The sequence below is a fragment of the Nannospalax galili genome, unplaced genomic scaffold (assembly GCF_000622305.1).
Source record: "Nannospalax galili isolate Female #2095 unplaced genomic scaffold, S.galili_v1.0 scaffold390, whole genome shotgun sequence".
NCBI lineage: Eukaryota > Metazoa > Chordata > Mammalia > Rodentia > Spalacidae > Nannospalax > Nannospalax galili.
Window position 1 is genome coordinate 3,246,052 of NW_008330777.1, and position 16,832 is coordinate 3,262,883.

Genomic DNA, 16,832 nt, shown 5'->3' on the forward strand with positions numbered 1-16,832 from the left:
CATCTAAGCTTCCGGTTCTCTCTTTTGATTTTATATTGGAGTGGCCGGATTGCTTTTGTCTTCAGGATTTCCCACAGAGGCCCAATTCAGATGAGGGTCAGATGTTTTCAGGTCTTTCTCCTAAGGTCTGGATCCCTCCAGGAACGATTTTGGGCTTAGGAATTTGGTGGTTGGACTGGCCTGGGGCCTGACCCAGGAAAGTTGCTGGTCTAGGGCAGCTGGTGGCCTTGCCACCCAGAGATGCAAAGGCAAATGGGGCGGGAAGAGGCACCAAGGACTCCTGGAGACTACACTGAGGAGCTGTGTTGGTCTGGATGCAAAGGATCTGGAAGAGGAAAGGTCAGCAGCTGCATCCCAGGAAGAGGCGGGTGGGTGGTGCAGATCCAGGGAAACAGAGGGAGGTGAGGGCAGGGCCAGGCCCAGAAACAATGCTCCTGGGGCCCAGAGAAGTAACTACATTGGTCTGGATAAGAAGGATCAGGAAGTTCAAGGCACAGAGGGCATGATGGCCTTACCCTGGAGAGAGGGCTGCGGGTAGGAGAGAGAGCTGTGGCAGGTCTTTCCTCAATATTATTTTTAAGAAATACTAGCACTGATTTTTTTTTTACTCAAAAATAATGAGAATATATTTACTGCTCCCTTTTCAGCAAACGTTAAATCTAGAAGAGATACTTTCTTATGGAATAGCTGGAAGATTCTATTTGATGAAAACTGGTAAATACCATGCATTGTTTTTTCCCAAAAAAATTTCTTATCTAGTTTGACTTATAGCATGGTTCCAGTGAGTTAGAAAAGATAAAGTCTGAGAACTTTATAGACAAGGCTGCAGCCCAATATGCATATTTGTTTAACTAAAAGCTGACCTTCAAGTCCTTTAATTAAGAAGATTTCATGGTGAGAAGAAGTGGAATATTTATCTCATAAGCAGAAGTCAGCAGGAGGTTGGAAAAAAAAATCACTTCATCCTCAATAGCAAAAACCTCTAAAATAAAATTATTCCACTTGAGTATCAGCTATATTTCTAATGTTCTCCCTGTCCAAAAGAAAACTGATTATAAAAAATGAGAATGAAGAAATAAAATATTATTTACATTGACACATAAAGGTAAATACAAAACACAAATTTAATAAGCCAAGAGACAGACTGCTTATTTTACTAAGCATGTCTTCATACTCTAATGCCTACGTAAGCTATTCTTGGACCATCTGTCTGTTTTCTGTACCTAACTTCCAGCAGTCTTTGCCTCTGCTGAAAGATGATGCCAAACTAGATACTGAAGCTTTACAGCGGAAGCAGTACACTTCTTCAGGGTAGGATCCATGTTCAAATACGAGCCAGGCAGCCAAAATGTACTGAATATATGGGTCAGTTTACAAAAACTGGGTGTCATATTTTGTAAGGAAGTAAATTGCTTAACTTATGCAATCCATTGCCTAAAAAGTCAGACTCATATTCACATCCTGAAGTGAAAACCTGTGGTTTGTCTACATTTCCTCAAGTGTGTGCCTCGAAATCTAAACATGTTTGGAGACATAAATGCTGTTCTAATGAAATGCTCCTTCTTCTAATTATATGGTTATTAAATAAATTTTTAAAAATCTCTAATGACTCTAATGGTGAGATTTCACATCTTTTTTTTTTCTTTGAAAGTTGGGGGAGAAATTCTTAAAAAAAAGGATGAAATTTTCAAAAAATAAAATTTAATTTAAAAAAAATTAACAAGCCAAGTATTTTGCCTCATACCTAGAATCCCAGTTTTAGGAAGGCTGAGGCAGTTGTTTTGCCCCAAGTTTGGGGCTAGCTTGGGCTATAGAATGAAACTTTATATAAAAAAGCTAGCAATAATAATGCCACACTGTCTTAATAGTCCCAATGAAATTAATGATTTTATTAGTCAGAAAACTGGGTGCAGAAGAATTTGCTTGCTCTATTTGAGAAATCAGAAATAGTTACTTAACATTAAAAATCCTATGTATAAATCTCCCCTTCCGCTCTATGAAGTTTAAATTATAATTTTTATTCCATTCCCTGTATTTGAATGCAAAATGTCTTAAATAATCATTGTGTTATAAGCTAAAGCAGAACCTAACCATCACACAAGTATCAGTCAAGTAGGATAGAAATGTGGTCATCTTGGTTTTTTATTTCAAAATATTACCCAATTTCTAAGAAATTACCATTCAGCTGATCTAAGTCTTTAGAAAAGAACAAAACACTCTGGCTTTATAATTGCAGACTTGTGATTGTTTAACAACTTATTTCCACTTACAAAGCATGCCCCAGCAAGAAAAACAATGTGCAAGAGCTTTTAGCAACTGGAAAGTTATCTGATTGCAACCCTTCTGCAAATACAAATTCCATATTTAACTGTAATCAGCAAGCTTTTAAAAGCCTCTTTTGTGCTTAAAACTAGGCTTCCTAGAGCCTGCATCTGTCATAATTGGGTGTCTGAAGTCCAGAGAGCTCATGTCATTTGCCCTCTGTATTCAGATGCATGAGAATAAAAGTTTACTAAAGGAAAGGAACAAGGAGAAATCACAATACACAGCACGTGAACACATCAAACTTTCCCAAAACTACCACCAACATCTGTGCTGCTTCTTTTCTGTCATCCATCCAGCTGTTGGTAGGGATCATCCAGGCTGCTGAGTTGCCCGCCCTGGACATGGGTGGCACATCCGATCCTTACGTCAAAGTGTTCCTGCTGCCTGATAAAAAGAAGAAATTTGAGACAAAAGTCCACCGGAAAACTCTCAATCCCGTCTTCAATGAACAATTTACTTTCAAGGTATTTTTTGTATTTATTTATGGTTTTTACTTTATTATTTTAGATTAAATACTAATTTCATGCTGACACATACAGAAGCATGCGCATAAACACAATTACTCTAGAAACTCACCATGGTTATATTCAAATATTTTGAATTTTAATTTTCAGTCTAGTGAAGATTCTACATTAGACTTAAATGTCCTCAAAGTAGGATTTGGCTGTGTCTTTTCACAGTGGAATATAAACATTTCACTATCACAGCCACACCTGAAAAGTGCTTTGTGTATTTGGATACCCACCCCATCACCTCCAGGGTCAGTATTTTGCAGAATTTCAAAGTCCTGAAAACAGGTAAACTCTTCAGTCAAAAAAAGGGGAGTTGTGCTCCAGTACTTATGTTGCTACCAGGGGGCAGTCAGAATACTCCAAAGCCCTTCCTTTAATCAATGAAAAAATTGCGAACATATTTTTTCTGCATTTCCACCATTATTCCTTTACTCCAGGCTCTTCTCTGATGCTGTTCATCTTGTTGAGACACTTCAGTTGACAAACAATAACCAAGAGACGTTCTGGCCACATGAAAACTCATCAAAGACATGCCCTGAAAGCCTCAGGGCTCCTTGTAACTCTTGGCTTGAAGTCATTCATAAAAACAATTCTCCTGGGAGATCTGTGAAATTGTTTTAAAATGCTCTCCTTAGAACAATACATTTCTGGAAAGTGAAATGTCTGTGAATATGCATGCAGACTGATTCAAAATTACGCGTCCACCAGCCAGGCTTGGTGATAACACGTGCCTTGTGTGGTCCACCATTCCAGTGGGAACTGAAACTGGAAACATGAGTCATCTCTTCAAACCTCATTTGCAGTTTTGTGGAGGAACAGCGTCTTTCTATTCTCTATAAATTTTTTGAGTTTTCAAGATATAAATCCTCTATAATGTGTCATCAGTAATATGATTTAAAGTCTATACTTGTTCTGTGCCTAGACCATTAAAGGAGCAGTAATAACATTCTGGAAATTCCTATGTTATTGAAAACAGGTCATTATAGTCACTAGACCACAACAATGAATATAAATTATTTAAAATATTATAAATAATATCCAGTAGCATTTTATTTGCTACATATTAGTCTTTATTTATATTAGCAACTTCTAACTAGAATTTACTCATTGGGTTCTTATATTATTTGAAATAATAGTGTGGCATATTCTGCTGTTTTGAGTTACCTTCATACTATTTCATTTGAAGCATACATATCGCTAATAATTTTGTTAGAAACTTCCATGTCTTCAAAAAGCATATTATTTTAAAATTTTTAGAAACTTTTACAAGTTTTACTTTACTTCATTTCAGGAAGGTAGATCAAGCCATAAATATATTAATAGTATATTTTGATACATTTAAGACACAAGTCAATTTTTTTAAGAACTGGTTAATTTCTCCAGTAGACATTATAAGTTACATATTTTGAAATGCTAAGTAGCCATGCAATATAAGTAAAAGAATAAGAGAGTTTAAAGAGCCAGACATGCGTGCATCTTTAGTCCCAGTCCTCCAGAGGCAGAGGCATCTGTGAGATTGATTGAGGCCAGCCTGGTCCACATAATGGCTTCCAGGCAGGCTGGGACTAAGAAGATTCTGTCCAAATAAAAAGGAAAAACTCAAAAATCAAAAACAAAACAAAATAACAAAAAGAGAATTTAAAGACTGGCTTAAATCTACTAGAACAACTATTGAAACAACATGCCCCAAAATAAGTTCTTCTTCTTTTCTCTAAAATAAACTTTCATTTGAGGAGATATTAATAATAAATGATTCTTAAGTGCCAACAGTGTGCTAGATATTTAAAATAAACTGACTCATTTGCAAAATGGCTCTGTGAAAGGATGGCTATTATTGCTACAATTAGACAGATGAAGAAGCTGAGGTTAGTTCAGCTGCCCCAGGCCCTTCACATAGAAAGCTGGGACACCTAGACTCAGGTCTCTCTGACCCAAAACATGAGCTTTGGACTGTCACTATTTCAGGACAATCAAGAGATTCTAGACATACAATAAAAAATTATGGGTTTATCTCTACTCTAAAATTTGTGGATTCTTCTGAAATTTAGCTCCTACAAGTTTTAGATTCTTCTTAAATTAATAAAAAAAATCCTAGATTTCAGCCACAATTTTTTTTTAATAACCTTATTTTGAACATAATAGATGATAGGCACTCTTTGGAGAGCTAAAACTTCTTCATATAAATGATCAAATAATCTTTCTTCTCTTTTCCTTCTTAATGTAGAGTTAATTGAGAAATGTTTACTGGAACATAAGACAGGCATTTACACTGATAAAATTGTATGAAAATTAATCGACTCTTGAGTACGAGTCTAAGCAATTTCTTGATTAGGCATTTCTACCCCATCACTGAAGTGCAGTCTGCTTGGGTTGCAGTGTATTCCCTGAATATTAAAAATGTCGCTAATAAACTTTCCAACCCATAGCATCTGTCCCAGATGCATTTGAACAGCTGCAAACTTCATCCATTCTTGGCCTTTTGCCACTATTCGTGCTAACGAGTGTCATACCTACGAATGAACTTCAAGATCCATATTATAATGAATCTCTGATATTCAAAACATCAATTTTCTAGTCAGTTCATGTCAATCACTAAATTATTTTAGAGAGTAGGTGAGGCGCTTTTTGAATTTCATTTAAATCTTTTCAAACTGCTAGCATATCTTTTTTAACGTCTCCCCTTCGTTTAACTCTCTAAATGGCTTGAAGAGGTTGTGTCCATTAAACTGGGGTGAATAAATGACTTGAATATTTTGAAATAAGTTATGCCCCTGCACTATAAATAACAATAACAAAATATTTCACAAGAGACATTTGTATAGTCAAATGCACTTGGCTTGCTTGTTCTTTCATTAATCCTGAAGCATTTATAACATAACTAGTAAGAGGGTCTATTGATAATGCCAGCAGTTTCTAGAACTTTCAAATAATACGACAAATCACTACAGCTCTTTTCCATTTTCTCCCAAGTAGTTTAAACAATTAGCTAATAGACTCAAATATTTTCTTGTTCTGTTTCTCCAGCATACCTACTAAACATTGTTTACAGATAACTTTTGCGACCAGATGTCTTATCCTTATTTTCTTCCATATAGGTGCCATACTCGGAATTAGGTGGCAAAACTCTAGTGATGGCCGTATATGATTTTGATCGTTTCTCCAAGCATGACATCATTGGAGAGTTCAAAGTCCCTATGAACACTGTGGATTTTGGCCATGTCACCGAGGAATGGCGTGATCTGCAGAGTGCTGAGAAGGAAGAGGTAAGAAAATTATTAGCATTCCTAACATTACAAGCTATAGCTGCCATTCAAATACCAACCCATAGGGAGATGCTCTTTGGAAGGGTGATGTATGTCTCTAGAAATTGCCAGCTGGTGAAACAGGCTCAGAAGGGTTGTATGACCTCGTTAATAATTGTACAGGTCTTTCAGATGGTATTTGAAAGGAAGTAGAAAGATACATGCTTTAGGACTATAAACAACTCCTGTCACATACCTTCTTTTAAAGGACAGTGAAAAATCATTTTATGTGTTCACATAGGTTTTATAACTATTACAGTGAAATAAGATGGTACTTTTGCCTTGATTATTTCTGCATATTACAGTTTGTTGTTTCTCCTGAAGCTATCGGAACATGATGGGTAAAAAAAAAAAATTACTGCGATTCACAAAAGCTGATATTAAGACCATTTTTTAAATGACTCACATTTTTATAGTACTCTACACATTGTTTTTCTCCAGGTTTTAATAGTTTAGCCCAGTATTTTTCTGTCATTTGAAAAGAAAGTTCGATCTCCTTAGTGCATTTACACTCCACAGTAATCAATTCTACTTGATTGTGCTGTGCCTTCTTGGCACTGGCATTTTTCTGTGTGAATGTCTCAGCGGGCTAATACCAGAAAAACAAACAGTCCTAGTTTCTCCAGACTAAAACAACTCTTTTTACAGTCATTCCTTAGGATCCTGGCAATGGTGACCCAAGGGACTGCAAACAGCCCTAGTTACCCAGGATCCCTAAAGTTCTGTACCATATGGTTACTATGGGCCACATGAGAGATAAGAGAATAAAACTCCAAGTCCATTCATTACTTCAAGATCCTTTCAGCCTCTCATAGCTACTAACTTTATAACCCTAATACCCTAATAGGAAAGTTATAGCACAAGGTTGTTGAACACTGTACTGAAATTGGGTTTTGTTTGTGCTGCTTTGTTGTGTACAGGGGACAAAATTTGTGTTAAGGTCTTTCTTTTTGGAAGTAAATTCTATAATATATATATATGCATATATATATATATATATATATAATCGTATCCAAATAGGTTGTTCAAATTTGACATTCTTCAATACTGGGATTAGCATTTACCCTACTGTGAGTATTCACCAATACAAGAAAAATTCCAAAAAACAGCAAGTTTTCCAGTTTTATGATTTTACACAAAGCTCTTCCCTATAAGTGAGCTAATACTACCTCAAGTCAAGCATCTATGCAAAGAGAAAGCCAATCTTTCAGTCACAATGTTTCTATCCAACAAAGTTCTGAGATGTTTCCTTGAGTGCCTATATTTTATTTAAATGTTTGTGAGAATTTCTTGTGTCTGGGTGATAAAGTGGGAACATAATTAATGAATACAAATCAGTTAGTAAATATTTGTTACAGATTAGTATTCATTATGTTACTGATTACAATTCAAATAATTAGCTGACTTTTCCTTAGCCCATTGGCTGACTATCAGAATATGACCTAGAACATCACACAAGGCCACTTGTCCACAGTGCATGGCCCCCACTACTCACCCTCACCATGGTATGGGATTCTAAGATCACACCCACTGGGTTTCTGAAAACTGTTTTTGCGTGAATTTAGGAAAATTGCCTGGGACCTATATTCCGCCTCAAAAAATTCTTTGAATAAACACAGAATTTGAAAGTTAGCACTGAACTTACAGTTTTGACAATAGAATCGTTAGACACCAGGAAAGGATCAAATTTCTCTTCTCTCCCCTTCACTTGTTCCCTCCTCCTTCTTCTGTTTTATATCATGTGTTCTCTAAGACTTTTGTGACTCAAATCATTCAAAACCAGTCATTCACAAGAAAACAGTTCTTACCATCTTCCTAGAAATGTGCTGCTTTAATTTAAGTGAAAAGAACATGTGTCAGGTCGCTTCCTATTGCACCTCCAACCTGACCTTGCTATCACCAACTAAACTGGTTTCTGGAAACAGATCCTCCAAACCCTTTCTCATCTCAATCCTAGCTAATCTATTTATTAACACTAAGACTTGACCCAAGCCACCAAAGCACTCTCAAATGCTTTGGTTTTTTCAATTCAAGAAGTGGCTTAATATCATCTATACCTTAACTTCTTTATAAGTAAAACAGAATGTAAGACTGTTCACATAGATCTGACATGTGGTTACTCTTAAGGAAAGGAGAGGTTGTCTGTTCTTTCTTGTTTTCATTTCCCTACTCTAATCTCTTACCTCTCTGTGTGTCTACTCAACTCTTCAACTCTATTTTCTCACTACCACTGTGCCTTTTTTAGCGCGCCTTTTTTGTGTTCAAGATTTTAGTTTTCTTGTACTGATGTTAAAGGTCACTTTTAATGTCATAATGAGTTAAAGGATGAGAAAGAAAACTGAAGAAAAAGAATTAAAGGAACAGTTTTGGAATCTAGAATTGCAACCTTTAACCACAGGAAATGATTTGGCCAGAGCCTTGGATTAAATCAGACCTGCTGAGTTCCATAGCTGCAGTTTTGATAGAATGGGGTAAGTATGCTTTGCTAGAAAGTTGACAACTATTAAAGTCATACGACAATGAAGCAGTTGTATAGTCAAAAGGATTACATGTTATTCCAGTGATTAGTTGACATGTGAGCAATTTAGAAAGCAATGGAAGCCAGGATAGTGTGAGAGCCTCATTTAGAACTTCCTCAAGCACAGGTTCAAAAAGAAGGTGACATAAACCATGCTGGGATGTGGCACGGGACTCAGATTGTTAGATTCCACTGCTAGTGAAGTTTCCATTTGCTTCATAATGTTCCTCAAATTAACACAGTCAAAGCTGCCTGACTGGTTTAGGTTCACTGCCATTTTTTGTTTGTTTTGTGTAACAAGATTGTATTGCTCCCTCTTGCCATCCCCCCACTTCCAACAGATGAAGGTGAAATTTGACCTTGAAGAATGCTCACCTTTCTCTCAAGAGGTGGCTACATATATAAAACTGTTAGTTTTATCCAATTTTCCTCTCAGTATGTCACCTCAAAAAATAATTCCGTATAATCAACATACACAGTTCTTCCATTTGCAAAGGCTTCCAATATGAAGAGCATCAGGCTACGTTGAATTTGTCATAGTCGTAGTTTCCTTTTTCGTCATTCAAAATATAATTTCTTGTGTCACCCAAAGTCAAATCTGGAACTAACCATCATACTTTGAGAATAATGCATTTGTTTAACATGTTTAATATATTTAAAATGTTTATTCCATTGTTCCAAATACTACAATCAGTGGCTATGACTGAATTTCTGGGGGGGGTTGTTTGTTTGTCTTTTTGAGACAGGGTCTCCCTGTAGCTCCAGCTGTCCTGGAACTCACTATGTAGACCAGGCTGGCCTTGAACTCACAAAGATCTGCCTGCCTCTGCCTCTGCCTCCCAAGTGCTGGGATTAAAGGTGTGCGCCACCACGCCCAGCCCTGAATTTCTGTTTTTCTAAATTGATGCGTAGTTTAGAAGTTGTCTCATTCTTGTACCTGCATCAGGGACATTGAAGAATTTGCATCCTTTGCATTGCAACATTTTATTCCTTTTTGCTTCTCTTCCCATCTCTAAAACACAATAAGAAATGCACAGCAACAGGAAACACCTGAATCTTTCTTCTATATTTGAGCATGTTGTCCTGATAGGCAGCAAGCTCTCAAGCCTTGACCAGTGCTGTTTTCTCTTTGTTAGAGAATAAGTCTATCACCTCTTCTTTGTGTGAATTCATTAGAGTGCTTTTTAAATGAGATTCTGTAATCCAGTGTAAATGGGAAAAAAATTGATTGCTGAATTAAAACAAGTTGGGACATAATTTAATTAGTGCCCAGGCAGAAGAGAAAAGAAACTACTTCAAGTCCTTAATGGAAAATCAATTTTGCAAGAAAATTTCACATTTTTAAGCCTAATTAGAAAAACATTTACTTCACAGAAAAGCATTTTGAGAATACATATTCAATCAAATGACAGGTTTGGGGCTTCCAGTGGTCAATTACTTGGTTCTTCTTTGGAATGAGTTAAAGTTATTTCTTATAGCATCTTTATGACCAAGATCATGAAACGATTGATGCTGTTTCTAAGCACATTTAGGGGATAGATGGCAACTCATGCTGTCAGAGGATACCGCCCCCCCCCAACAAACCAGAGCTCTAATTGGAAACAGATTTAAGATGCCAATATGAATCTTGCTTGTCACTCATAGTCCATCATTTTAGGAAATGCACTGAAAACATTAATTTATATCCTTAGCCTTAGGAAGTCATCTTTAATGTGTTTCCAGGCAGGCACCCACGTACTGCTCCCACTGAATAAACAGGTTTGGGTTAGGTACAGAGAAAATCACTGTTGCTTTTGAGTTGATGATTGTGAAAATAACATTTTTCTCCTAATTTTTCTTAATCTTTCCTCATCATTACCCTCCTTTTGTCCTATTTCTGTAACTCACAAAGAGCTTATGGGTTAGCATTAACTAAGCTATCACTTCAGAGTTAAATCAATCTATAATGTAAGTATATGTTTGAGACAAATATTTACCCAAAGAAATATGAGAATCTGTTCTAAGAAATCAAACAAAATGACCCTAATCCAAATTTTTCTTACCTAGAATACTTGTTGTTGGTCAAATTGTGGTACAATAGATATGACTTCCTAACATAGAGCTATTTTATGTATATTAAGACTGTGATACATTTTCACGTATTTAGTATTTATGTGAGTGTTCTATGGACTTGGAACACACTTATTTCTCATTACCCTATAGAAACACAGACATAGTTGATGTTTTATAGTATGCCTTTCATCAGAATTTCAATCGCTAACTCTAACAATATTTTAATGCATAATAAATATTGTCTACTTTGCAATGTGGCTAATAAAATATCAAAGGAAAAAGAAAACAGTTTGACATTGCTCTCTAGTATACAGTATTGCAACTTCAGACAGATAGAAAAAAAGATCCAAATTCTCCCATCACTGAGCTCTTACAGTTTAATGATTTAATTGTAGATTCTCTAGAAAAGAATTATAAATTGGACTCATTTAAAGCAGAAATTGACCTTGAGGAGAGGCCCTGGGTGTTATCAAAATGCCATCCTATAAGCTTCCATTGCCCCATCCCATTGTCACCTTCTCTAATCACACAAAGGCCTCTGTGCCCAACCTGGCTCCCTTGTTTCTAAAGCTCACCAAAGATGCCTGATGTCCTGCCCTGGCCTCTGAATGCAGAATCATTGGCACCCGCATATTCACATGCATGCAACACATACATGCACACATAGTGATATTTCTCATAATATTCAATCCGATAAGAAAACCAGAGAGCAGAGAAAGTTTCAATAATTTGTCTAAGTTCACACAAACAGTGCTAAAAGTAAAATTAAGTGACTTCTGAAACCTACACGCTCTATTTCACCCTATCCTTTTCCTTAAATCGTCTCTTTTACTCTTGTCCCAAAGTATAGTAATAAACATTTCAAAGCAAAATATCAACTTTGGCTCACTTTCTGAAACGTCTGACAATTGTTCAGTTTGCCTTGAGCAGCTTGCAACTGATTGGTGGGGGGGATCTAGGGGTATGAATGTCTGTGTACATAGATACTCCCTTTTAGATACTATAATACATTTAAAATACATACAAGATAGCAAAATCCCACTAACTAGAGCACTTTTGCTTTTTCACAAAGGTATTATTTTGTAAATACTCAGCATGAATTCCAACCCAGGACCTTAAAATTTAAGCCTTAAAATGTAAAGATACTCATTAACACAAACATGTTATTCTTTATTCATGAATACTCATGAATTTAATGAAAGCAGAGGGATTTTACTTTCCATTAAAAATGTTAAATAGAATATATATTCCCTCCCATTCATTCAAAGCATATATTGAATTATCTGTTAAATGAGCATTTAAAAAACAGAATATATAAGACACAGAAAATTAATTCAGGTGGAAAATGATCAGTCCTAGTAGTAAAACTTCCTAATGTAAAATAATAACTTTAAAAAATTGCATAAGGAACCAGTAAGAGTTATAAAGAAATGCTGCAATTAGGCAAAGAGAGGGGGAAGAGAGGGAGGCTACATAGAGGAGTTGGGAAAATGAGCTGACATTTAAAACTGAGTAGTAGGTGGATGAGATGGCTTAGTGATAAGAGTGCTTGTTACCAAACCTGACAATCTGGGTTTAAACCCCAGGACTCACATGCTTAAAAAAGGTTGTTCTCTGATGTCCACACTCACATTGTGGGACATATGCCTCAGGACTGCCCTTGTGTGCCCACATGCATACACACACAAAATAAATAAATAAATAAATGTAATAAAAATAATTTTTAACTGAGTAGAATTTGAATAAACAGAAAGGAACAAAGAATGCTTCCGGAAGTAAAAGAGATCAGCAAGAACAAATGACAAGCCCAAGTAAAAGGAGAGAGAAAACTTATTCTTGAGGAATAAGAATGCAGAAAGGGGCTGGAGAGATGGCACAGCGGTTAAGAACACTGGCTGTTCTTGCAGAAGACCTGGGTTCGAATCCCAACACCCACATGACAGCTAACAACTATCCATAACTCTAGTTCCAGGTATCCGACAGCCCTGCATGCAGGCAATACATGTGTATACATAAAATAAAAGAAATATTTTTAAAAAAAGAATGAAGAAAGTAATACAGTGACAGTTTTCCCCTTAAATATTTAACCATTAAATTAGACTACAGACAGTCAGTAAAGCTTTTCCAACATGTTTTTGCCAAGACTAAAGGTAGAGCATGGAGCCAGGCCCCCACTGTGCCAAACATTCTTCTTCTAACCGGTTGTCTGTGTATTCCCTTAAGCAACCCCATGAAGTTACTCTTCATGGCCCCATTTCTTGTGTCAAATAACAGAATTTGCCCAGTATTACAGTGAAAATAAGCAACCCAACAGTGCTTTAGAGCCAGGACTTTCCTCCTCCAAAATCCACCTTCCCTTAGTTCTGTTATATTGCCACTGTTCTGATTCATCTCAGCAAGGACACGGCTATTTTGTGTACCTTCTTCTCCCCTGCACGTACCACTGTGCCTGGAACATACAAGGCACTTAAGCAAATATTTTCTCGTAAATTGGTTGAGTAAATTAAAATGAAGTAAAATTTTCCTTTACAAATATGCATCCATGAGACACATCGCCTCTAAGGAAGTCATCACTAGGGAATGCATGGCTATCCTAGTTACAGAGCTGACTGCACAGCCCAACATCCTTTCAGATTCCAGCCCCTATATCTGAAAATCATTTTTAATATACAACACATTATTCTGTCTATCCTACTCAGTGGTGGTTTGTCTTTGTCTTTATATTCATTGAAATGGGCACAGACTATTTACAGTCCAACAGAGATGATGAGCGGATGGCCGAACTGGATAAAAACAATTTTAGTTACTGCGGAAAGCAACGAGGTGGGTGTTCTTTTGAGGTGTGTATTCTGATTTTGACCAAACTGTTCCGAACATTAGCAGCGTTCCATGATTTCTCAAATGGCTTACTGTGGGGAAAATTCTCAGTGAATTTCAGGAGTTTCTCATAAATTTTGATACATGTTGTGCCAAGGAAATCAACTTTTTTTAAAATAGAAATGAGTGTAGGTGTTAGTTTTTTTCTTTTTATCCACAGAATAAAAGAAGTGAGAGTTTTCTGTTGAATTTTAAGTAAAGCAGAGCAGGGTGGTTAGAACATGGTTTCACGTACGCAGGTTGGCAGAGCGGAAAGTGAATCAGAGTGGGAGTTGAAGCAGGAACAAACTGAAAATTAAAGAATAAGGAAAAATGGTACCAACAGGACCAATCTTGTCTCTCGCTCCCATTTTATTTTTCTTTTTTCTTGAAGTGGGAAGCAAGGCAGGAGAACATCTTATTCTGCCTTTCACATATTTGAGTCTTTCAGAATGTACTATTTTCTGATGAGCCTGTCATATGTTTTGGAACAGTTTTTGTTATTATCTTGTTTTTGAATCTTCAAATTAAATGTTTTTACCTTCTGTCTCACTCCTACTTACCTTTGAGCAGGCCAAATGTTTGTATTGTGAAATCTTTAATCCATTACAATCTGTTACTCCACAATTAAAGGAAATGACAGTGACTGAGTTGTACTAGTTATAGCATAGAGAAAAGGAAGAGGATGAGGACTTGCTGGCAAACAAGTCCTTATATAGTTGAAAGAGAAGAGGGGAATATATACAGATACATGTGTACAAACCTACTTGTTTTAAACATGATTAAATTCTTTCCAATTATGAAGAAGAGATTTAAAATTTACTGCAAATTAATTTTGTGTTTTCATTCTTTTGTTTATTAATTTATTATTCCCCTTTTAAAGGACATGGACTATGCTAATTTCCAGGAATATGGTGACTGGAATAGCCCCATTCAACTTGGGCAATTATAAATCAATGGCAAAACAGAACCATGGGGTAGATTAAAGCTCTCAGCTCGTCCTATGTGAATCCAACAATGACTCCACTTACTCCTGGGGAATATTTGCTTTTATTATTCAAGTTAATATCTAAGAAGAATATCTCTAAGAGGAAAGTTACATTCTAAATGAGAGAGTTTGGGCAAAGCACTCAGAACAATATTTGGTACCAGGTAAACACTCACTAACTATTAGTTATGTTGCTATTGCAAATGCCCATTAGAGCCTCACTTTCTTGCCAGCTGAAAAAAGCATTGCGCTGCTAGACTCACATCCTTCTTTTCCTGAGGAGACTCGGGCAAGCCCAGGGGCTTAGAAGACTTTGTCAGATGTTGTCATGAGAGGAGAATGTGCCTAGATCTCATATGCAGGAGTCTCTGGGATATGAACATTTTCCACACAGGCCAACCCTAGGTATGGCTCAGCAGGTACAAGATGAAGATGGAGTTAATACTGTGTGGCCTACTTCTGACTCCACACAAATATTCAGGCCTCACTAAAATAAAATTTTAAAACCCCAGATAATAACAAATGCTGGTGAAGGTGTGGAGAAATTAGAAATTTCATCTGTCACTAATGGAAATGTAAAACAATGTATCATTTTGAAAAGCAATCTTATATTTCCTCCATATTGTTAAGTAGAGTTACTATGTGGCCTAACAATTCTACTCCTAGGAATACACCTAAGAAAAATGAGAAAGTGCATACACACTATCATACAACAATATTCATAATGGCATGTTTCGTAGTAGCAAAGCAGACACAACCTAAAGTCTATCTGCTGGTGAGTGGATAAAGAAAATGTGAATAGTCACTACACAATGGAAGATTATTCAGCCATAAAAGGAAATGAGGGGCTTTGAGGTGCAACATATTCAGTGGGCTAGTGAAAACCACATTGATGGTTTCCTAAAGTGTGGGGAGGGGAAGGCGTGTGTAGGGAGACAGGGAATGGCAGACAGTGAGCATGGGTTGCTTGTTGGAGTGATGAAAATATTCTAAAATTTGTAGTGATAGTTACACAACCTTGTGAATATACTGAACCATGTACTTTAAACAGGTGGATTTTATGGTATATGAATTATATCTTAACTATTAAAAATAAGAAGGTCCTGAAAGTCTAAGCATGAAACCATGAGATTCGGGTTATCTGGGTCTCCATTGGAGAAACCGCAGGCTGCAGGCATCCTTCTTGAGATTGTCTCAACAGTTGAGATGTTTCCCAAATATTCTCATTGCTCTTGAAACTAAAAATACTTGTCAGTAAGACCAAACCTCTGAGTATGAGGTCAGCGCTAAGATTCTCCTTTTATGAACTGGAAACATAGACTTATACCATATGCCAAAGTACCAGTTCTTGGGATTCAAAGTCATCATTCAAATTAATTTTGAGTAAAAACTCCTAGATTAAATCCTCCTAATGTAGAAGCATTGTTCTAAATATTAAAGCTAGTCCTTCTACAGCCCGTCTTCATGCATTTGCTTATCAGTCATTACCCAATTGCTCTTTTCTGGACCTTTTTATGACATCAAGACTTTGTAAATTAAAAGTGATATACAGTAGAACAGAACCTACTATTGTTATTTTGCTACATTGACAGAACATCAAACTGCCTTCTCAATACCTATACTTATACCCGTAGATTAGTGCAGCTCTCGCCCCTCATCAATGAAGCTTCTTATTAAACTGAACAGAAGTTAACATTGAGAGTCACAACTAGTCAAATTCAGAGAAGCCACTACGAAGTGCTCAGCCACAGATGGTACATGTACACCCCATCCCCCACTTCACCCTACCCCACCCCACCCCATCCCCTCAAGGTTCAGGGAACATCACAGAAGAAAGTTTGGAAAGATTCTAAGAGCCAGAGTTCTGAGTGGACCACTGCAAAGTACAGTCATCTGAACATGGCAGAACTGTTGTGCTCATGAACACACAGCAGCTGGACCTGCCTGCAGAAACCTGCCTAAGATCTACATGGTCAACAGTTCAACATGGATGGAAGAGAAGCTTACAAGGTCCCACCCCCTGGCTGAAATCTACCAGTAGTTCATGCTGTGGGGACAGAGTCAGGTTCTTCAGAGATGTGGCTTCTCACAGTTTGCCCATGCCCCAGTGAATGGCCTACACCCATGCCCATACAGGCAGCACTCATTGGACTCAGTGGATTATAAAGTAAGGAAGATGATATGAAATTGGGAAGAAAAAAAAAGACAAGTGGTATGATTTTCCTGAGAGGGAAGTTGGAGGAGGTGGATATGATCAAAACACATTATATGCATGCATG

General features: G+C 36.9%; 1 protein-coding gene across 4 annotated transcripts in view; it reads left to right on the forward strand.

Annotated features, from left to right (window-relative positions):
* Positions 1 to 16,832, forward strand: part of Syt1 (synaptotagmin 1) — a 556,957-nt gene that overhangs the window by 401,289 nt on the left and 138,836 nt on the right. For all 4 annotated transcript variants that reach the window (XM_008852081.3, XM_008852056.2, XM_008852066.2 and 1 more), the window contains 2 exons: positions 2,622 to 2,789; positions 5,933 to 6,100. In XM_008852081.3, the coding sequence (XP_008850303.1) occupies positions 2,622 to 2,789; positions 5,933 to 6,100 (336 nt within the window). The remainder of the gene's footprint in view (positions 1 to 2,621; positions 2,790 to 5,932; positions 6,101 to 16,832) is intronic.